General features: G+C 50.5%; 1 protein-coding gene across 4 annotated transcripts in view; it reads left to right on the forward strand.

The window, feature by feature from the left end:
* The window catches only part of KPNA7 (karyopherin subunit alpha 7), a 49,505-nt gene that overhangs the window by 26,392 nt on the left and 975 nt on the right, over positions 1–22,138 (forward strand). For 2 of the 4 annotated variants that reach the window (XM_027683467.1, XM_027683468.1), the window contains exons 3-12: positions 6,965–7,098; positions 16,213–16,326; positions 16,978–17,115; positions 17,654–17,739; positions 18,640–18,908; positions 19,379–19,461; positions 19,959–20,222; positions 20,572–20,805; positions 21,128–21,310; positions 21,730–21,879. In XM_027683467.1, coding sequence (XP_027539268.1) covers positions 16,264–16,326; positions 16,978–17,115; positions 17,654–17,739; positions 18,640–18,908; positions 19,379–19,461; positions 19,959–20,222; positions 20,572–20,805; positions 21,128–21,310; positions 21,730–21,879 — 1,470 coding nt within the window. In that variant the 5' untranslated portion in view covers positions 6,965–7,098; positions 16,213–16,263. Of the gene's footprint in view, positions 1–6,823; positions 7,099–16,212; positions 16,327–16,977; positions 17,116–17,653; positions 17,740–18,639; positions 18,909–19,378; positions 19,462–19,958; positions 20,223–20,571; positions 20,806–21,127; positions 21,311–21,729; positions 21,880–22,138 lie in introns of those variants that run through there. The other 2 variants (XM_027683469.1, XM_027683472.1) reach the window with 2 other exon arrangements.

Genomic DNA, 22,138 nt, shown 5'->3' on the forward strand with positions numbered 1-22,138 from the left:
GCACTTTCTGCAGCAAGAGAAGGACCAAGAGGTGATTACACCAATTACCATCAGTCCAATCAAGGCACAACACAAGCTTTTGGGTTGGAGACTGAGTGTTCTTCTAGATTTCCATTCCTGAGCACGTCTTGAGTGTATCACTTAAGAAAAAAAACCTTTTGTGGGATGAGTTGCTTAGGCTACCCAGGAGATTTTGCCGTAGCAGCCACGTCAAAGTCAGTGGGATTGAACACCCAAACCTTTTCAACAGTATTGAAAGGCTTGTCCAGGCTGTCTTCCCTGTCCTAAGGAGATGTAAGCAATTGGCATGAAGCAGCTCAACACTTCAGTTTAAAAATGATCATTTTTACCTTAGTGGCAGCCCTGCCACATCAAGGGGGATCTCACCATGCATTGATGAAGATAAGGGAAGACAGCTTTCCTTTCTCACTCTGACCTGCCTAAGGAAAAGTCACTAGCAATCCTCTTCTTCCTGGATAATTAGTAACAACCCCCCACTGCAGAGAACCTATTTCAATCTCTGGCCAAGCACAGCTCTGGTGTGTAGGTTTCTTATCCTAGAAACAGAGGATCGAGCAGGGATTTGTGCACTAAAGGGAGTGAATAACACACACAAAGTGCCGTATGAGTAAGTTCAAGGAAGATATAATATCTTTTAGCTGCTTCCTGGGAAATGGCACATGACTTCTCCAGACCTGGAACACAGAGGAGAACACATCCAGGTGTTGGCAGCAGCCAGAGATTGAAAAGTCACTGCCCTGTCGATGTCAGTGAGAGTTTTGGTTTTGATATCAATGAAGCCAGTATTTCACCAATGTGTTTGGAAGTCCTGTGAGTGCAGCAAGAGCCACAGCATCCTTCATTGCTGCTCTCAGAACATGCCTCCAACCTTCACAACGTTCCCACTGGCACGAGTTTTAGTAGAGATATTTCGGCAATTCGTGAAATGGAGGCAGGAGGTGCCGTTGCTTGTTTAGTTCTGTCATTGCTGGGTTCAGGAGCAGCTCTCCAGAGTAACTCATCCTGCTTCTGAGCAGCCTCTGAATTACCAGTGCATGGTTTGTAAGATTGAATTGTGTGAAATGTGTCCTTACACTGCCCTTTTGGAAAAGTGTAATCGCCCTGTCCATGTCTTCTGTCCTGCTCTAACATGCTTAGTTTGGCTTCTGGTCTCCATAAAACCCATCCTCCTCTAGACCTGGCCACATCACTTCATTCCAAAATCACCAAAGGGATACCAAATCACCAGAACTTGCTGGCAGTCCTGCCTGGGCATTTTCACCATTTCCTCTGGGCTGAAGTCCCCTCTCCACATGGCTCTGCTGGGAATGGCATCATGTGAGTTCTGCAGACAAGTTTAGGTTGACTCAAACCACCTTTATTGTCAATCTAAGTTAGTCCAAGTGACCTCGGGGAGGACTCACAGTCCCCTCTGCCCTCAGAGCTCCATCCAGATGCAGGAGGACCTTGGCCAGTGCTGCTGCCCACCCAGGGAAGGTCTGGCCATGCCCTGGCTCTCCGGGCCAGGTGGGAAGAGGCTGAAACCTTCCAGTAAACAAACTGAACTTGCCTTGGCCTTGAACTGTCCAGAGAGGCAAATCCAACATATGGTCCCTGAGTGTGATGCAAATCTGGGATGAGTTGAAAGTAGGAGGGATGGAGTCAATCCCACATTAAAGAATAACTGGTCCATATGTTTCCTCTCTCCTTTTTCTGTCAGGAAATGAGGTGGGGTCTTTTACCTTGAGAGCTGGGATCTGTGGCTCTCAATTTAGTCTTGCATGCACGTGTGCAAGCACAGGACAATGAACCTTCCCTGGAGAGCTATTTTTGGGGTCTTGGTTGCAAGACAATTATGGTTTTGTGCTGATGAGTGTTAGTAATGGTTGCAATATAATTGTAGAATGAAAAGTGTACAGCTTTTGGGGGAGGCACCGTGCCCTTTATGTGTGCTCAGAGTCTCACGGGCAGCTAAAGAGAGAGGAAATAAATTTGTCATCATCTAATACAGTCTGTAACTTCACTGTGGAAGAAGGGACAGAGTTTGGTTTCATTTACAGCAGTGCAGATCCCTCCAGTTCAAAGAATTCATTTCAGATTTGCACGTGTCTGATTTAATCAGAACAGGGTCCATTCAACACAAGAGAAAACCCTAAGCAAAGTTAATATAGAGAATTATCTGCTTACTTACAACTCCCAGTGTTAGTCCCAGCCAGCTTGGCTGTGCCACCACAGTGAATTCAGATAAATTTGCCCTAGATGAGAAAATAAAAGATGAGTCTGTTAATCAAGATTGCAATATCTGTAGGAAAACAGAAAGTAGCTGAGAGGTTCTGCACGTTCATCAGGGACAGACAGCGTTGCCTGTAGGGGCAAATTTGCAAGTCAGTGAGAGGAAATTTAATCTTTTCAAAGATCAGATCTATAAAAAACCCTCTTTCTTTCTTGGATTCTGTATTAGAGCTTAAAGAAATCCTCCTTTCTCTGCAGCATATGGCAGAAGTATGTAGCACACAGAAACAGGAATGAGACTGCAGTTGAAAACCCCGATGTTTTACATTTAAACTGACAATTTCAAAGTTAATCTGCAAAAAAATCTGCAAAATTAAAAATAATCTGCATTTAGAATCACTGCAGCAGCGATCAGTTGAAAGGGCATTGATTTGGGGTTGATCAAAACTGGTTTTTTATTTGACATACAAAAACTTGACATCTAAAAATAGGAAGGCAAAACAAAACTGACTGACCAACTCAGTTCAAGCAAACGGGAACCAATAATGCTTTGTGGGAAATGTGAAGTAAACATAAATTAACTTTGCTGCTTGAGGAAGCATGTGAAGATATTTTTTGGGTGTATTTTTTCTTGAGGGAAGATCTTTATATGACCTACAGCGACCTACCAGTGAAGGGCTGGTACTTAAAAAATGGGAAGAATTGTTCTTCCCCCTAATTTTAGCATAATTAAGGGTCTCCAGCAGAGGATTCACCTGGATGACTTGATCTTCCAGGGATTCCTACAAAAATCAGATACCAGCAGGATGCTCAACACTGAAGCCTTGGGCTTTGAGCACGACTTGAGCACAAGGACTCCTCACCATCCAAAGCAACCCAGTAAATACATTTGCTGTCAGTCAGCTCCCACAAAAAGCTGAATTACTGCTGTGAGCAGCAATTCCATTCAGGTTTAGCCCTGCCAAAGGCTCTCCACAGGGGTCCAGCCGTGTGGATTTGGGGCAGGCGGGAGTCTGGCTAATCCCGGTTCCAAGAAGGAACAGCAAATGCAAACTGTATTGCTGTGCTCAGGACTTCAGTCTTCTAGAAAAGAGATTTTGGGATATTCCAGGATTGAGAGACCCACGGGGGAACGGCTGGGCAACGATGAAGTCTGCAGGCAGAAAGCTGGGAAAGAGGAGTGAGGCTTATTGCTTGGAGGAGGAGGAAGGTTATTCCAAGGATAGAGGGCAGCATAAGACAGGCTAGGAATGTGTGTGGGATAGGGACAGCCTGGGGGGAGAAGTTGAGGAGGAGGAAACAGGCGCAGAGGGACGGGCTGGGGCTTGACAATCCAGAGGTCTGGCGGTGAGGAAGCTGGAAGGAGGAATAGGAAGCCACCGAAAGAATCCCACAAGGCTTGAATAACAGGATTTTTGCTGCGGGGCCAAATGTAGCTGCTATTTATGTCTTTAAATTCAGAATTGTTTTACTGACCCCCATAGTGGAGTCGGGGGGGGGGCTGAAAAAGAAAAAAAAAAGGAAAAGAAAAAGATGAAAAAGAAAAAAAAGAAAAAGAAAAAGAAAAAGAAGAAAAAGAAAAAGAAAAAAAAAGAAAGGAGAGGAGAGGAGACTGCTCTCAGTCTTAAAAGCTGCCATCACCATGGAGGGATTCTTTCTGTTTGATACCAATATTCCTCATTCCTATCATGAGAAAAAAACCCAGGTCTCCCTCCCTGATCATTGATGCTTATTTCTCTTTTATTATTTGGAGAACTTGCTCTTCACAATATTTTACCCAGAAAAAACACTTTTTTACTACATTTCGATTTTACAGGTTGCCGGAAATAAAGTGCTGGGAAATCCCACCTGGCTGAGGATCCCTGAGGCTGCTCTCTCAGGAATCTCCATGCTCTCTGCCAACACTGTGATTATTCCTCCCACTGCTATTTATTCCCATTTCCAGACCACCTGCGAGCCCCCACAGCTCTGTGTGAGTGTGGGTTCATTGCAGCCACAAATCAAGATCCCCCTCTGTTTTATGAACAGGCAAAAAGAAATGCAGGGAATTTATTTGAGGAGAGGGCAGAGAAAAGCAGAAAACCCAAACATTCTGGTGCTTTGCCATTTGCTTTAACAAGCGACAGACAGGCAGGGAAAAGGGGCTTGGGTAGGAGCTGACACTGGAAGACTGAAAGGGAGGACCTGGTTCATCAGCTCCTGTCCTCAGCCATCAAAAACTACCAGGAGAGCCCATGGCACATCCACTTCCATGGCCCTCGGTGGTCTTCTCCCTTGTCACAACCTGAGTGCACACCTGTGGCAAAGCTATTCCACGGGAGGGAGCAGGGGAGTTCAAGGACATGACTCATGTCCCAAGGCTTTGCATTTTTTGGGACCTGTTCCGTGTTGGGAGCAGACTGTGTCCCACACTCCAGGCAGTTTTCCTTCCCCCACCCACACATCTGAACCAGCTTTAATGTTGTCAAGGCGACAGCCAAGCTGCTGCCGGTGAGCAGCGTGTCCAGCACCCAAAGATGTGCCTCCCGGGGACCTGCCCTACCTGCCCAACTCGCTGCTCCCCGCAGAGGAGAAGCTGATTTCATCACTCCCATGATTAAAGGGAGCAGGGGCTGTGCTGTGGCTTTGTTTGGACACACTGCCCAGGCGAGGGCTGCTCTCTGTCCCACCTCTGCAGCCCCAAGCGATGCTGAGCACCAGGCTTGTGACTCACAGCCTGCTCAGGAGTCACTCTGGGGAGAGGGGGAGAAGCCCCTGGGCTGGGAAGGGGATTCTGGCCACCAGAATCTGGCTTTAGAGGCCACTGCTTGGGCTGAAGTCAGCTTGGCACTGGTCGGAGGCAGCGGTGGCACTGGTTCTTCTGGGGATCTCATTTCTCCACCATCCTCCTGAAAACCTTGAGGGTCTAAAAATATATGTGTGCAAGGACTCCAAGGCAGCGGTGCTGCACCTTTGGAAACTGGTTTCACAGCTCAAAGAGATCCTGGTGTAACACTGCCAGCTGCAATCTGCTGCTCTGGGATGAATTTCACCCGGAAAGCAGGAAGGAGAAATGTCCTGTGTCCATTTCCTCTTTGATCAGGCAGAGATAAGGAAAGTAACAGCTCAGCAATCATTTCCCCTCTCAACCTACACAGCTGAATCTGTAGACAGGCTGGGTTTAGATGCCTGGATTTGCAATGTATATTTGAGGCTTGGCTCAGGTCTGTAATTAACCTGTCACCTCCCTCAAACACAAGGACTGACGTGGTCTCCGAAACAGAGCTATGAAACATTAAACCAAACAGCTACAAAAGATGAATGCAGGTGACAAAATAGTTCATCCTGGCATCAGACAGTTTCTTGGGTGCAGGTCTCAGATTTTTATGGAACTTTCCATTCTTTTTGCCTCACCATCCTTTCCAAGCTGGGGAAACTGAGGCAGGGCGTGACGACAACTCACAGCTTCAGAGTTGTTCACTCAGTGTCAGCCCGTTTTTTGGCACACCAAAGTACCTACAAAAAGTCTGTTTTGCTCTGGCCTTTCAGTCTGAAGCCAGAAGGAGTGACTGGTGCTCAGCTTCTCTGAAGGCTGTTGTTGTTTAGGTTCCCAGAGACTGTGTATGTTTTTAAAAGCTCGTCCTGAATGTATTCCCAAAGGTCAAGGAAGGGGTAAGGCCATGCCAACAGCTGGGAGTGAGTTAACACTCTGAAGTTCCACAAAATCACATGGAATTCAATAAACTTATTGTTAAAATACCTGTGAATTCAAGCCTACATGTTATAAAACACAGTGAATATAAATCCAGATGGGTTCCACATACACCTGCAGGCACCACCCTTTTCTCTTTCTGCCTCTGCTTGTCATTTCTGCCACATGGCCCTTCCTGCTCTCCATCCCACACCTCTTCCCAGCCATCACACACAGCAGGTACCTGCCAGGTTAAACCCAAGGTCCTGGAATTGTGTTTGCAAGGGCTGGATAGGCTCTGTCAGAGCCATCCAAAGAGCCTGAGCCAGCAATTACATCTTAAAAGAGACCACACATTCCTTATCTGCAAGTCCAGTGGTGCTGGGAGCCTGATTGGGAAGCTTTGATCCCTCCAGAGAGGTCAGATAATACCTTGTTTGGTGGGGATTTTTTCTTGTCTTGCCTTGTAGGGTATTCTATGAACTCAGCTGCTGGAGAGTAGGGACAAGAGGCTGAATTAGAAAGACAATCTAAAGAAACTTCCATTCAAAATCACCTTTTTGGCCACGTCCTTCTTGCCAAGGTGGAACAGCACATTTCCTTGGAGCTGATCTTTGGCAAGCAAACCTCAGACTGAACCCTTGGCAGGAGCAGCCACATTACTGATGGAATTAAAGTTTCATTTTAAAATAATTCATGTTTAAGACAAACAAATTCTGTGTGTTTGCTGCAAGCAGAGAGGATGAAGCTGTTGTTGTGTTACCGTCTTGTGTGTTTTGGTTACTTGGTGGGTATGAACTGCCCTGAAAGACATGAAAGACAACAGCTCCTGTATCTGCTTTAGGTATTTCCCTGCTATATTTGCCTCAGCTGGAGCGTTTGGGATGTGGTTACCCTGCCAGTATTGCCATTGTGGGTGTTGTGGGTGAACACGCTTGGGATAGAGTTTCCAAGCAGGAAGATTCAGATAAACAACTGCTTTGAGGTGAAAATTAGAGAGTTCGTGTTACACCCACCTCTTGAATTTGTAACTGACTATTCACCCTGAAAATCTGATTCTAGGAACTCAGCATGTCCCGTCAGGAGCAGAATAATACCACAGAAACCATGGCCAGCCTGAGTCCTGAACGCTGGGAACTGTGATTAACTCCTCAGGAATCTATGCAGAGCAAGTCATATTTTCTGGGCTTTTTCAGGTAATTATTTCAAACCTTAAATCTGTGAATGAAGACTGTAAACAGTTCTCAGCCAAACATCTTAGAGAAGGACGTGAAATGCATCAAATAAGTAATGGGTTCTGACCTGTTTGCTCATGTGTAATGTGAATAAATCAATGTTTTGACCACGTGGGTTGCAAAGGCAGCAATCGGATCTCCCCATGAAGGGACACAGGGCAAAATGGCAAACCTGAAATAGCTGTTGGCTTACTAAGCCCATGGACAGATCAGCAACAGCCAGGACTCAGCCAAATTGCTTTCTGCTTCCTAGGATGCCTCTGGATGAGTTTCATGGTGTGCCATTGCATTTTGCAGAGCCCAGGCCCCATCCTGGCCTGCTCCAGCACATCACTGCACTGCAGCTCCTGCTGCAACAGCCTGGGCTGGGCTGCAGCTGGTTCACTCAGCCACAGATTATATTATCTGGGAAGGGGGTTTTGGAAGGTTCCCTCAGAGAATGAAGGAGAGATAGTGGAGTGACGTGTCCCGATAGCAGCGCACACAGGCCCTGCAGACAGCGGGTCACGGGAGGGAGTTGTCTGAGCAGGATGTTTGCCTTTGGTGTGGGCTCAGTTTCTTGCCCTGACACAGATTCCTTCATCATGTTAAAGTGAGACTGAGAGTCCAGCCCTCTTGCCTGAAGGGATGGGGAGCATAACCATGATTCAGATTGGAAAATGGTCTTCAGATAAGGGGCAGAGCAGCCCATATAGAATCACAGAATGGGTTGGGTTGGAAGGGACCTTAAAGCTCATCTCATTCTACCCCCCTGCCATGGGCAGGGACACCTTCCACTAGCCCAGGTTGCTCCAAGCCCCGTCCCACCTGGTCTTGGACACTTCCAGGGATGGGGCAGCCACAGCTTCTCTGGGCAACCTGTGCCAGGGCCTCCCCACCCTCACAGGGAAGAATTTTCTCCATATATCCAACCTGAATGTCCCCCTATGTCACACAGACCACATGTAAGAAAGGCTCTGGTCCCTCCCTCAGTGCTGCCAGGGATACCAGGCTAAACACAGCAGCCCAGGTGTCCATAGTGATATTCCCAATTAAAAAAGGAGCTTGTAAATGGAGGAGGGCAAGGAGAGGAACAGGGGGTACAAACCCACTTTTGATGGCTTGCTGTAGAACCTCAGCCGTTGTGCTGAACTGGCAAGCCTTGGAATAACAAGGAATTCAGTTTGGATGCTGCATTTCAGGGTTGCATTTCAGCATCAGCAGCAAACTGATCCCTGGTGGTCTGGGGAGGAACGGAATCCGGATCGGAAAGCCCTGCTGAAGGATCACAGGGTTATATAAAGATCTGCCCCAGGAGACAGCAAGATGTTTTTGCATTTATTAGTCATTTAAAAAATAATGAAAGCTGCATCCTCATTCTCAGCTGTTGTCTGTTCTTGCTTGGGGAGGATCAGTGTATTCCTGTGAGGGCTGGAGGGGGTGTTGTCTGTACGGAGACAGGACCAGGCTCTAACCAAACAAGGGCACATCGCTGTTCGTGAGGCACAGAGGGTCTGATGGGGACAATGCCAGGGACTTTCAAATCCCACCAGGTGCTCAGTAAATCACAGATCCTGCAGGAGACAGTCTGTGCAATTATGTGATCAAAAACTGTACAGGGAAGGGCACACACACAGGAAAGCAGAGTTCAACTCTGTCTTCCTGGTGTCCAACTTCTCAGTGCTCACATTCTCAATCATAGCACTCAGTGCAAGGAATTGTAGAATCACAGAATCATGGAATGGTTTGGGTTGGAAGGAACCTTAAAAGACCAACCAGTTCCACTCCCTGCCATGGGCAGGGACACCTTCCACTGGACAAGGATGCTCCAAGCCCCATCCCACCTGGCTTTGGACACTTCCAGGGATCCAGGGGCAGCCACAGCTTCTCTGGGCAACCTGTGCCAGAGCCTCCCCACCCTCACAGGGAAGGATTTCTCCCCAGTACCCCATCTAACCCTGCCCTCTGTCAGTGGGAAGCTCATTACCAAATCAGTGTCTGTGTGTGTGAGATGTGAAGCAGCTCAAACAGAGATGAACATCACCTCCAGGCTTAGCAAAAATTATCTTCAGCTCCTATGATCAGGTGGAATATGCATGTCGAATCCTCTTTTTAGCATTTCCTGAGCATGGCTTTCAAAGGAAGGCCCCTAAATACACATTTTAAACAAAGACACTAATTTCTGTTGAAATGCTGTCCTCAGCTGTGATAATCAGGGGCGCTGGAGCAAGGTGAGCATCCGTCTGGCAGCAGGAAAGCTCATCTCCTTGTCTAATTAAGCTGCATATGGACTCCCTGACAGTAAAGAGGCATCCAGAGGCTACAAGACCCCATGATTTATGTGGATTTTCTGGTGTTTTCATGGGGTTTCTCTTCTCTGCATGATTTACAAGGTATTCCACTCCTTTAGAGAGCCTTTTTCCTTCTAGGTGCTGCGGAGCAAGGCCATGCATGATTTATGCAAAATTATGTGGGTTTCTTGAGTAATTCCAAGGTTTCTCCATCACTGTTGTGCCTCACCCCCAAATTCACCATAGATGTCTCTGTTTCAGTTCCTTGAGTTACAGATTCAAGGACTAAAAGAATAATTATTACTGGGGCCTTTTAGGAAAAAAAAAACTGAGGTTTTTGGCCACAGGTGATTATAGTTTCCACAGCTGAATCAGTGTCCCATAACTGACAGAGGATAATGGATTTAATAAATAGCTATGATTAAGTCTGATGTTATTTTTAAATAATTTCAAAAACTGTTACTCTAATCCCTTCGTGGCTGGCAGAAAGGAGGATGCTTAGAAGTTAAAATTAGTTCCTTAACGTTCAGCCTGGTGTGGAGTTACAGGCACTTCAGGGCTGTCCTGGTTTTCTGGGGCATCCGCTTACAGCGCAGCCGAATGGACATTAACAGCTGCCTTTGGAAAGTGGGAATGAGCTCCCACAGCTCCCACTCAGCCCTGCTGCTCTTCTCCTTCCTGAGGCTCCCACCAACTCCAGCCCAGCTGATGGGATAATCAGTTGGTGTTACACTACTGTCTTCCTGCACAGACATTCCCTTTGCCTTAATTCCCAGGGAATTCCCAACTCTTCCAGGCCTCCTTATCAATAAATATAGATCTCTTCTGTATGATATCAATGTGACTCTTTTTGTTTTTCATCACCTACATCTCAGAGTGATCCCCCTTCTTGGCTGGAAAAAGGCACTGAAGAACACTTTGGCTTGAAAAGCACCAGGATTGGTCCCTTGGCCACAGCAGGAGCTGTTTCAACCAAATTGATGGAAAACTGTACTTCTTTCCTCCTCCTCCTCTTTTTCTTCCTCATTCTTTTCTGTCCTGGGGAGCCAGGCTGGGAGAGCTGGGGGATTTTCAGCCTGGAGAAGAGAAGGCTCTGGGAAGACCTTAGAGCCCTTTCCAGTGCCTAAAGGGGCTCCAAGAGAGCTGGAGACGGACTTTGGATAGAGGCATGGAGTGACAGGGCAAGGGAGAATGGCTTCCCACTGACAGAGGACGGGATTAGATGGGATGTTGGGGAGAAATTCCTCCCTGTGAGGGTGCTGAGACAATGGCACAGGTTGCCCAGAGAAGCTGTGGCTGCCCCATCCCTGGAAGTGTTCAAGGCCAGGTGGGACGGGGCTTGGAACAACCTGGGCTAGGGGAAGGTGTCCCTGCCCATGGCAAGGGGTGGAACTGGTTGGTCTTTTAAGGTCCCTTCCAACCCAAGCCATTCTGTGATTCTGTATGATTCAGTGAACTGACATCTCCATGGCTCCCCAGCTGCAGAGGAGCAGGGGGAGAAAATCAGGGGAGTGGAAGAAAACCAGAGGAGGAGAAAAGCAGGACCTCATTTTTGAGGCTGCTACACGAAATTAGAGGAAACAACAAGCTGCACCTTGAGCCTCAGAAAATCCAGCTGCAGTGCTCGGCTTTGCCTCTGGCTCAGCAGTAAGGCAGGGATAACAATAAATCCCTTCTCGCACCTTCTGCATGTCCTGATTAGACCGACTGTGGCGGCCGGGGGCTGTCACTCACCCGGTGACAAAGCACAAAGCAGCTCCCACATCCCACCCCCACCCACGGCTCCTGCTCCAACAGCAGCACTGACATGGAGCTGACTCCTGGCCGTGGGGAGGGCAGGGGCTGCCTGGTGTCTGCTGCTCCAGGAGGGACCGGTGCAGGCTGTGGATTTGGCACTGTGTGCCAGGAGGGTGGATCCCAACTGAAAAAGGAGGAATTTCCAGGCCCCATCCCTGCCACACTTGGGAATGCCCCACATCCATGAAGGCATGAAGCTGTGTCAGGAGGGTTAGGTTGGATATTAGGAAAAGGTTCTTCCCCCAGAGGGTGGTTGGGCACTGACCAGGCTCCCCAGGGCAGTGGGCACGGCCCCAAGGCTGCCAGAGTCAAGGCGTGTTTGGACAGGACAGGGGGTGTCCTGTGCAGGGCTGGGAGTTGGACTGTGGGTCTCTTCCAACTCAGGATGATCCTATAACCCACCAGCAGTTACATCATCAGCTGTTTCAGGAGCCCACATGGATATTTCCTCGGTGTTACTGTAACTAATAGGTAAAAATAACTTGTTGGTGTTAATGGAACTACATTATTGCTGATGGAGAAGATGCTGTGTGAGAGCAGAAGTTTGGGGGCTGGCAGGGATCCCTCCCTCTGCTCCCTCTCCGCCAGCTGAGGTTCTCCTCTCACGGAGGGGCTGCTCCAACCAGCTGCTGTGCCCGTGCAGCATCCCATAGTGGATCCTGGGAGGATGTTCCTGCCTCGTCTCACCCTGCCACAGAGATGCCACACACCAATGCCACCTTTCCTGACTGGCATCTTTTCTGCAGGCAGTGAGGGTGAGCCTATTCAAGAAACATGAAAAAAACGGAGGAGGGAAAATCAGGGTTTTTCTCTCAGGGCTTAAAATGGGTGTTTTCAAGTCTGCCCCAGTCAGAGCCTCACCAGGGTGCAGTGGTGGGGTGAAGGGTGGTAGGGTGTGGGAGAACAGCATCAAAAGAACCCCTCTGAACTAGAACCACAGCTTTTCATACCTGTCATGATGTGGATTTTCAGCTTGAGCACACTAGGCTGAGCTCAGGGGACACTGTCATTTAGATTTAGGGTTTTATCTCCTTTGCTCTCCATTAGCTGTGAAACCTTCTTATTATGCTGCAAACCAAAACTTTTTCCCCCCAGTGGTTGTTCCCTTTCCCAAATATCGATCTGCCTGTGTCCTCAGCACGGGTTCAGATCCACCCCCCTCACCCTCAGCCTGCTTGTGGGTGGCAGTGCCACCTCTCAAGCCATCAGGGACCGGAGCAGCCGACAGGGAGGGGGATGTTCATCCACTGACACGTGGGTTTTCTCTCCCCATCCTCTCCATTCTTGTGCTGGCAGTGACAGAGAACTGAACAGGATGGGGCTGATTGTGCTTGGCAGGTGGAGAGGGAATGGAAGGAGTGGGGAGAAAAAGAGCAGCCCAGGATAAGGATGAACCTCTCACAGCCTTGTTCCACATTCACACCCTGCAGCACCTTGGGCGAGAGCTCTCCAGGCAGGGGACCAAAAGCTGGGGGCTGGCCTGTGCAGGAGGCTGCCCCCACTTATCTTGGAGGGGGTGATTTTAAGCCAATTTAATTAAATTGCTTGGCAAAGTTGCAAGGACTCATCTATTTCAGCTTGAGCCAGGCCTGTTTTGATTTAGTCTTGGCTGATTAGGAATTAGTGGAAACAAACCGCTCAGAAAACAAAATTAGAGGGTGCACGCTAACTTTTGCACCAGATTAAGCTGAATTAAAAAGCAATTGAAATGTAATTTTCCTGTCTCAAGCAGCCAAGAAACAAGATAATGCAACCGGTGGCACTTGAAGCTTAAAAACACAGCAGCCAGGATTAGCACAACTGGCTTTTTAACACCTACAAACCACAGATTTGTCTGAAGGTCTTTTCTCAAACCTCCCCCCATCACCTTCCACACAAAGCTTGCTACAACTCTTTTTATTTGCCTTGAAATGCCGAATTGGTGTGACCCCCCAGGATTTGAATCCATGACTTAAAGCAGCCTGGGTATTGCACTGTCTCCATAGGTATTTCCATGCTGGAAATAACCACACAGTGAACTAGTTGTTCCCTGAACTGCTGTAAATTGGTCTGAAATGGCTCTGTGTACATGGCTGCAGGGATCCAGGGGTGTGGAGGGTGCAGATCCCCGTGGTGGGTGCTGTTCCCACCTCGCTCTCACCTTCATGCAGCTCAGGATTTCTGTGCTCCCCACCACCCTCGCACAAAGAGGATGTCAAGTAGTTTAAAATTAGGTTTTAATTAAATATTGTAAGAGCTGTTTTCCCTACCCACTTGGGAAGCACTGCTCCTCCCTTCCCCGCCGGCTGGACCAGGCTGGCACCTCTGCACACAGGGAGCTGTACGGGGTGGGTTTCACGGGGCTGTGCTAAAATGGGGGATGGAGGGGAGGGTGTGCAGATCCAGGGTGCCTTCAACACCTCAGATCCCCAAAACCGCCTGCAGTGCTGCAAACAAGCCCTGCTTGGCCCTGCAGTGGTTCCACTCTGAGCTGGTGCAGCCTCACCTTGAATATTGTGGCAGTCTTGGACACCACAATATGAGGAAGATCTGAAGCCATTAGAGAGTGTCCAAAGGAGGGCAAATGAGGATGGGGAGGGGTCTTGAGGGGAAGCCATATGAGGACACTGAGGGCACTTGGTGTGTTCAGCTGGGGAAGAGGAGACTGAGGGGAGACCTCACTGCAGTTACAACTTCCTTGGGAGGGGCAGAGTAGGGGCAGGCACTGAGCTCTGCTCTGGGGGGACCAGGGACAGGACCCAGGGAATGGCTGGAGCTGTGTCAGGGCAGGGTCAGGTTGGATCTCAGGAAAAGGTTCTTTCCCCAGAGGGTGGTCGGGCACTGCCCAGGCTCCCCAGAGCAGTGGGCAGAGCCCCAAGGCTGCCAGAGCTCAAGGGGCGTTTGGATGATCCTCTGGGGCACAGGGTGTGACTCTTGGGGATGGTCTTGTGCAGGGCTGAGGGCTGGACTGGATGATCCTTGTGGATCCCTTCCAACTCAGCATTTTCTGTGATTCTGTGAAATGCAAACAATCTCTTGACTGATGGAGACTGCGACGGGCACAGAACGCAGCACGACGTGAGCTGCCCAGCAGCTCCTGGCCAAAATCTAAAGGACTCATGAAGACAAAGGGTTCCTGCTTGGTTTCTCTCCTTGCCATCTTCTGCCTGTGCCAGCCAGCAGCTCAGCACCTGATGATGCTCCAAGTTTCTTAATCCTGTCTTGGTTCTTTTGCAACCTCCGCAGGCTGTTCCCCTCAGCTGCCCCCTGGCTCCATGGTCCTGGGCCCTGCTAACTGAAGGATGTTGCTCTCCTGGCCTGCAGCACCCCCCACAAGCTACCCAGACAAAAAAAGGGGCATCCCCAGACTGCCTGTGCCCTGCACAGCGATGGGGTGGCAGCGCCCAGACTGCCTCCAGTGTCACAGGATGTTGCACAGGTACAGGCTGGCATCACCCACCAAGGGTCTGGCCAAAAACAAGGCCAAAGTGGGCAAAGCATAAATATATGGAGGAGGTCTTGGGGGGTGAGTGGTGGCCCAGGGCAGCCATCAGCATCCATCCTCCTCCAGGTGCATCCCAGTGACCATGATGAGGGAGCAGGTGGAGATAACAGGGGCTGTCCTGGGAAAAGCCAATCCTGGAGGGGAGCTGAGGGGGTACATGGCTCCACGGGGGCAATAAAAGAGGCAGTTGAGGGTGGTGGGGCATGAGAGTGAGTTGTGGTAAGTGCTTCTCCTCCTTGTGGAGTGGGTGGTTGTTTATTCCTTTATGCCCTGGGTTGGGGCTGCTGGTTGGGCTCTCCTGGCTGTTTGGGGCTGTGCTGAGGCTCCTGCTTGGCTGGTGTCAGTGGGTGGGTTGTGGTGCTCTTCTGCTGAGATGGGGGTGGAGAAGGCTCCTCCAAAAGAAGAGGCTTTTTGGGGTGTTGCTGTTCTGCTCTGTTATGGAAGCAGAGGAAGGGAGGCTGGAGCAGGGTTAAGGCTATGGGGGGGTTAGTTTGAGCCAAGTGGTGGCTCATCCTGGCCCCTCTGTGAGCTGGGGAGGTTCTGCAGCTGAGTAACTGGAATAAAGAGCTGCATCCCAGCCTTGACTGCTGGGACAGGAAAGAGAGAGGACTGAAAAAAAACCCAAAACCTTAAACTTAGAATGAGGTGTGAGGGAGCTCTTGGAGGCTGGTCTGAGCTGCAGTTGTTGGCTGTGAGCCTGGAGGGAAGGTGAGGAGGCACCATCTGTATGTGATCAGCCCCTGAGTGTGTTGATGCACAGCCTGGGTTTAGGGGTCCTGTGATGGTGTCTGGTCTGAAAACATCTCCGTTTCTCCTGGGTGGAAGCCTTGTTTTTTCTGACAGAAGCTGTCTGAAGGCCAGCATGTGTTTTGTCTGTGGCTTTTATTAGGAGGTGCTTAGAAAGGACTTTTACCTGTCCCTATTTAATGTTGCTCACCTGGTAATCTGCACTAGCTGCTGGATTTCCAGGAGAACTCCTTCCTCAGTTGAACTTGGTCACTTTATGCCTCTGCATGTGACTGTGGGTCTTCCTTACTTTGGGGTGCTGGTGTGGGAGGCCAGGTTGGGCTGTGTGGGAGGGTGAGAAGCTTGGATGTGGCTGTGTCCTTAAATCAGTCCTTGAGCTGATCTTTCTAGAGGCAAGAGGCCCTGCTAGGCTTGGGCTGTGGGTCAAAGTAAGACTAAAAGGCCCAGGATCAGAGCCAGAGGAAGGTGGCGTTTCTGTAACCATGGGAAGCCTGTGTCTGGCTTCCTCATGGGATTACAGCAGCAGCTGTAATTTTTGTAGCCTGATATTAAGTGGTAGTTTGTGCCTGTATTTAGTTCAGTGGCTCAGCTGCAGTGTGTGAGGATCCTACCAAGCCCTGCTTGGGGCAGGGGACCTGCAGCATCTCCCTCGGTGGGAGTTGCAGCATGGAAATGTGTGGCACAGGCTCCTGGTGGGAGTGGAGGGTCCCAGCCCCCTTTATGGATGGCAGTGGATGCTGCTGGGCAGTTGTGACCTGACCCTGCTCTGTCCTGAAGCCCAAGAGCACGTGAAGACGTTCAGCTGGCACCTCTCTCAACCCTGCTGAGATGGAGGTCGGGAAGCAGATGCAGCGCATGAGGAAGTTCAAGAACAAGGGCAAGGATGCAGCTGTGAGTACCCACCTGCCTGTGCCAGCACCTTTGGGCCACAGCAGAGCCCACTGGGGTTTGCCTGTTCCCCTTTCCAACAGGTGGAGACTCTTGTGAAGGCCCATGGCCCTCAAATCTACCTGTATGGGGTAGCAAAGGGGGAGCAGGGGGATGGCTCTGCCAGCTGGGATGTTCAGGTGGCTTTTGAGATGTGATGTGGAGCTGGCTGGGCTGCAGGGAGTCTGGTGACACAGGCAGGGGGGATGTGGGTGACTCTGGGCTGGGGAAGGGGGTGGCTCAGCCCCAGCCTGCTGAGCTCTCTGCAGCAGTTATCCCTGCGGAGCGGGGGCTGGTATGGGATGTCAGACCATGGGATCTGTCAGCTTGCCTTAAGCCAGTAGAGGAGATGAGGGTTTGCCTTTCAAGTTCAGCAAATTTAGTTTTACAAACCCCCACTGGTTGTCAGTTCATCCAGCAGTCCATGTCCTTGGGAGGCACCGAGGCAGAGATTTACTCTGTCCCATCTCCTACATCACCCTCCAGGCCACAGCGAGGAGATGCTGGCTCTCTGCCCTCCTCCCGTGGGAAATGTGGGGCAGAAGGTTGCAAAGATGAACTCCCTGGGGAATGGGGTGATGCAGACTGTTGGGATGGTGCCCCTCTCCCCTCCAGGCCCTGCGGATGCAGAGGGTGGAGGTGAGCATTGAGCTGAGGAAGGCCAAGAAGGATGAGCAGATCCTGAAGCGCAGAAATGTGTCCCTTCATGTGAAGGGTGATAATGTCTCTCCAGGACAAAACAGGACATGTGAGGTGAGTGCTGGGTCCTCTGCACCTGGGCAGGATCAGTGCAGTAGTTATCATTCCCTACTTAGACCACTACCAAGTCCAGCTGGCGTGACCTGGGTTGAGTATCTGGTGCCATTCCTGATTGCCATGCCCAGTGCTGGGGAGTGTTTCAGACTGCCTGGCCTCTGCCTTTGCTATTTTTCATGGAGATGGTGTCCTGTTGGCCTCCCTTGATGGCAGGTAGAACAGGCTGGTGCTCTGGCTCACTGGGAGCTGGCACAGCTCCTGTCTGGCTCCCTGCACAGCGAGGGGTAATTACTGAGCTCGCAGGCCCATTATGGTGTGTCAGGGACTCTTTCAGTGCTTGATTATAAGCATTAGTTGCCTTGAAGGCTTTTGTGGATTCTCTGCCTCATCTCGAAACTGTGTTGCATAAAGAATAGACAGTGCTTAGATATGAAGTGGTGACTGACTCGGGTCTAGACAGCTGATTGACTGCAGAGATTAAACCAGAGGGAGTCCCGGCTCCCCGTCTGACTGTGAATCATTCCCTGTGACACAGATTATTCAGCTGTCCTTGGAGGAGATCGTGGAAGGCATCAATGCCAATGACCCCAAGCTGCAGCTGCTGGCCACACAGGCCACCAGGTATGTGCCTGGCTGCCTGGGCCATGAGGGAGAGGTGGGTCCTGGTGGCAAAAGGCATTTATTCCTGTTTGAGGAGCTCTCTAGAGAGATGCCAAAGAGGGAAGGAGGCTGGTAACCCAAACTGCTCTGGGGAACCTCAGCTGGTGCCTGTTGTGTGCCCTGTGTGCCACACTTCTCTCTGTCACAGTCTTGGGCAGTGCTTGTAGCACGGACTTGTGGGGTTGAACCCAACTGAGGGGTTTGCTGTGGCTCCTGGTGCTGCCCCCCTTGCTGTGCCTGTGCTGTGCCAGGGATCACGTTGGATCCTGCAGGAAATCAAGAGCCAAGTGCTTGGGCAGGCCAAGGAGTGGAGAGCCTGGCTCTGTAAGTGTCAGTGCTGAGTGGGACTGTCCCCACTGTTGGTGGCTGTAGGAAGGATTACAGGGTGTCACCATCACCCAGCTGGCAGCAGGGATGACTCCTGAGGGTCCAGGAGAGATTACATGTTTGTCTTTAAGCTGGAAAAACAGCCTGAAAACGGCTGTTGGAGCTCTGGTCTGTGCTGGGCTGGCCAGTGCTCCTGACCCCAGGAGTGGCAAAGCCAGGCTGGAAGAGAACACATGGCATATATTTTTATCACAGTCTCAAACTCCTGCCAGGTAGGGGGCATGGAATATTATCATGGTCCTGAAAGGATGTGTGAGGTATTGCACTCCAACAGTGACCCTGCTGTTGCTTCAGCATCTTTAGCTGTGTCTTCCCTCTCTATGGCAACCCCTCTGCTGAGGTTTGCTGGGGTGGGGTGCTGAACTGTCATCTCTTACAGGTGATGCTTCCCCTGCAAGCCACAGCCTGGTACCTGGTTATGGGCTGTGGTGGCCCCACACAGGGTTTCTCATGGCAGGCTGTGCTCTCTTGCAGGAGAATGCTGTCCAGGCAGAAGGACCCTCCCATCAGTCAGATCATCCAGCTGGGGATCATCCCCAGGATGGTGGAATTCCTGGGCCGTGCTGACTATGCTACCCTGCAGTTTGAGGCAGCCTGGGCACTGACTAACATTGCCTCTGGCACCTCGGAGCACACCAGGGCCGTGGTGGATGGAGGTGCCATCCCAGCCCTCATCTCCCTCCTGTCCTCCCCACACATGCACATCAGTGAGCAGTCAGTGTGGGCTCTGGGCAACCTTGCAGGTGAGGAGAGGTGTGGGGGCACACAGAGGGTCACCGACCAAGCCAGTGCTGTGGAGATAAAATATTGTTGCCCCTCACCATAGCCCTCTCTCCCTGCAGCTTTGTGTCCAAGCTGCTGCCCCTATTGAACCCCTTGACCCTTCAGCCCCTTGGTGTGGCCTGGCAGCCCTTGAGATCCTGTGTGGGCCCTGCGAGAGGATTTTGGCCAAAGCCAAGGGCAGGACTCCATCCTGCCAAGATGGTTTAACCCCCTAATGTGGTCAGCAGGGAGAATAGAATGGGTTGTGTCTGGTTAGCCTGCCACCACCCAGCCCTGCTGGCACTCCAGCCTGCCCAGTAAATCCTTCCCACCTGGAAATGCCTAATGGTGTGTGGCTGGTGGGGGAGCCTGGTCACTGCAGGTCTGATTGCTGTTTGTTGACTGTCTTGTGACTTGGGCAGATGCAATAACCAACCCTTTATCTGTACAGGGGATGGTCCTCTCTACAGAGATATTCTTATCAGTCATGATGTGATTCCTCCCTTGCTGGCTCTGGTGTCACCTGTAACTCCAGTAAATAACCTCCATTTTCTTGGCTTAACAGCTCTTAATCACTTGGGTGATGGGGGAATGATGGTCTGTCATCTGTGTTGAACACAACAACCAACAATTGTATAATTGAATGAGGCTCTGCTCTAAACTGCTTTTATGGCCCTGCCTATGCACAGAGCTGGGGATGCCAAGCAGACAGTCTCCAAGTCAATGTGATACCTTCCAGTCTTGGCTTTCTTATCCAGCTTTGACTATCTCAGCCCAGGAATAAGATGAAACTGGTGCGAGGCAGACTTGCATATGCATGTGGAAGGGCTGAACTTGCTCTTCAAGCTTCCTTCTGCTGCATTTTGGGTAGCTCTAAACTGCTGGATTTGTGGCTTATCTCTGCCCTTCTGCAATGGTGCCTGTCCCACTGCTTTCTGTCTCTGGGGGAGAAGGACCTTCACAGGGTGGCATTAGGTGGACTGAGAAGCTCTTGGGGGCAGTGGGGATCTTACACCTCCCTTGTGTTTCAGGTCGGCTTCCTGAGGAACATCACCTGGACACTGTCCAACCTCTGCAGGAACAAGAACCCCTACCCTCCCTTGGATGCAGTGCACAAGATACTGCCTGTCCTCATCTGCCTCGTGCAGCATGAGGACAAGGAAATCATCACTGACTCCTGCTGGGCTCTTTCCTACCTGACTGACAGCTCCAACGACCGCATCCAAATCGTGGTGGACACGGGGATTCTCCCCAGGCTGGTGGAACTCATGGCCAGCATGAACTTGATGGTTATGGTAGGGAACAATCAGCAATCTCCATCCTCTGGCCCCTTTAATGTAGAAACATCTGAGGGGAGGGAAGGCACATCTCCTTGTTCTGTGGCACCTGTGGTCTGCTGTCCCCTCAGCCTGCAGGGCTGTCAGGCCACTGCTCTGCTCCAGCTCGCTGTGGCTGGAGGCTGGATAGAGACTCCAAAGCTGCTTAGAGCAAACAGGAGGGCGACAGGTCTGTAAATAAGCAGCGCTCACCCACAATGCTCTCCTTGTTTGAGGGATCAAGCACTTAGTGAGGGATCTTGCTGGACTTTCTGACATGTATCCCTTGAGGTAAGGCCTCTCCTCATCTCCTTTAATCCCTGTCTAGACTCCAGCTCTGCGTGCCGTTGGGAATGTGGTCACAGGGACGGACCAGCAGACCCAGGCAGCCATCAATGCCGGTGTCCTGGCTGTCCTGCCCCGTCTCCTGCGGCACTCGAAGCCAGGGATCCAGAAGGAAGCAGCGTGGACACTCAGTAACATTGCAGCGGGGTCTTCCCAGCAGATCCAACAGCTCATCACCTGCGGGTTACTGCCACCCTTGGTGGAGCTGCTCGACACGGTAAGGGGTGGGGAAGCTCTGCTGAGGTTCCTGAGGTCTGTGGTGTCTCACTCGTGAAGGACTCTGCCCCGAGAGCCACCTGAACAGGCTGTTACAGAGCTGTTGGGGTCCTTGGAACAGCCTGGGCATTCAGACTTGTCAGTACACCTGCAGGGAAACATGTCCTGGAGCTGCTCTTGGCAGCTCTGCTGGGTGTCCTCGAAGGGCTGGGAAACGGGGGGTCAGTCCAAGCTGAGTACAAGGGAAAGGACTATTCTCACCTCACACTGATCCTGGAGGGATGATAAAGCTTGGGAATGCCTTCCCTGTGCTGCTTTTCCAGGGTGACTTCAAGGCTCAGAAGGAGGGTGTGTGGGTAGTGGCCAACATCACGACTGGAGGAACAGTGGATCAGGTGGTGGAGCTTGTCCATTCTGGGGTCCTCAAACCTCTGCTCAACCTGCTCTCAGCCAAGGACAGCAAAACTATCCTGATCATCCTGGATACCATTTCAAATCTCTTCCTGGTAAGACCTCTTACCTCTTGAATTCCTTCCCCAAAAGAGCAGCAAGGAGTGTGAGCCAAGTGCTCACATTGCATGGTTAGGACAGTGGCTGTTGATTTTTGGAGTAAGAGATAGTTTTCATGTTGTCTAGCTTGTTCTTGGATGTTCTTGGGTTGTCCAAAGGGCTTGACAAGATTAAAGTTCCCTCCTCACCTCCTGCCAGCTGGTTTGTTTGGCAGTCAAGCCACTGCAGTTGTCCCAGCAGGGACTGGTGTTCCATAGGCACCACAGCCATATCCCTGGCATCAGGTAGGGACTGTAAATTCAGGGACTATGATCCTTTTGACTTGTAGATCAGGGTTGTAATTACAGTAAAGACCATTTCAGACCTGTTACTGATGCAATGTTCTATTTTCCTGCTTGGTTTCCTGATGTTACAGGCAGCTGAGAAGCTGGGAGAGACAGAGAAGTTGTGTCTGCTGCTGGAGGAGCTCAATGGTCTGGAGAAAATTGAAGACTTGCAAAACCACGAGAACAACATAGTCTACAGAGCTGCCCTGAACATCATAGAGAAATACTTCTCTGGTGAGGTATGTGACCCTTTGCTGTTTCTCAACTGAAAATATGAAGCTGTTATGCACTGGAACAAAGAACAGGATACTGAAATAGGCTTTTGAAGGAGACTTCCACATGGCTGGAGTAGTCCTTGCAGCTTCTTTTAGCTGCTTCTAAAGGTCTGTGAAAGCTCCAAGTTGTTGTGAGTTGCACAACAGACATGGGTGCCTTGATAGCATCTTGCTGCTGGAATTTAAACTGGCATCAGCTGGAGTTACTGCAGTTGCTGATATG

This window comes from Neopelma chrysocephalum, unplaced genomic scaffold, assembly GCF_003984885.1.
Source record: "Neopelma chrysocephalum unplaced genomic scaffold, ASM398488v2 Primary Assembly neopelma1_65, whole genome shotgun sequence".
NCBI classification, from domain to species: Eukaryota; Metazoa; Chordata; class Aves; order Passeriformes; family Pipridae; genus Neopelma; species Neopelma chrysocephalum.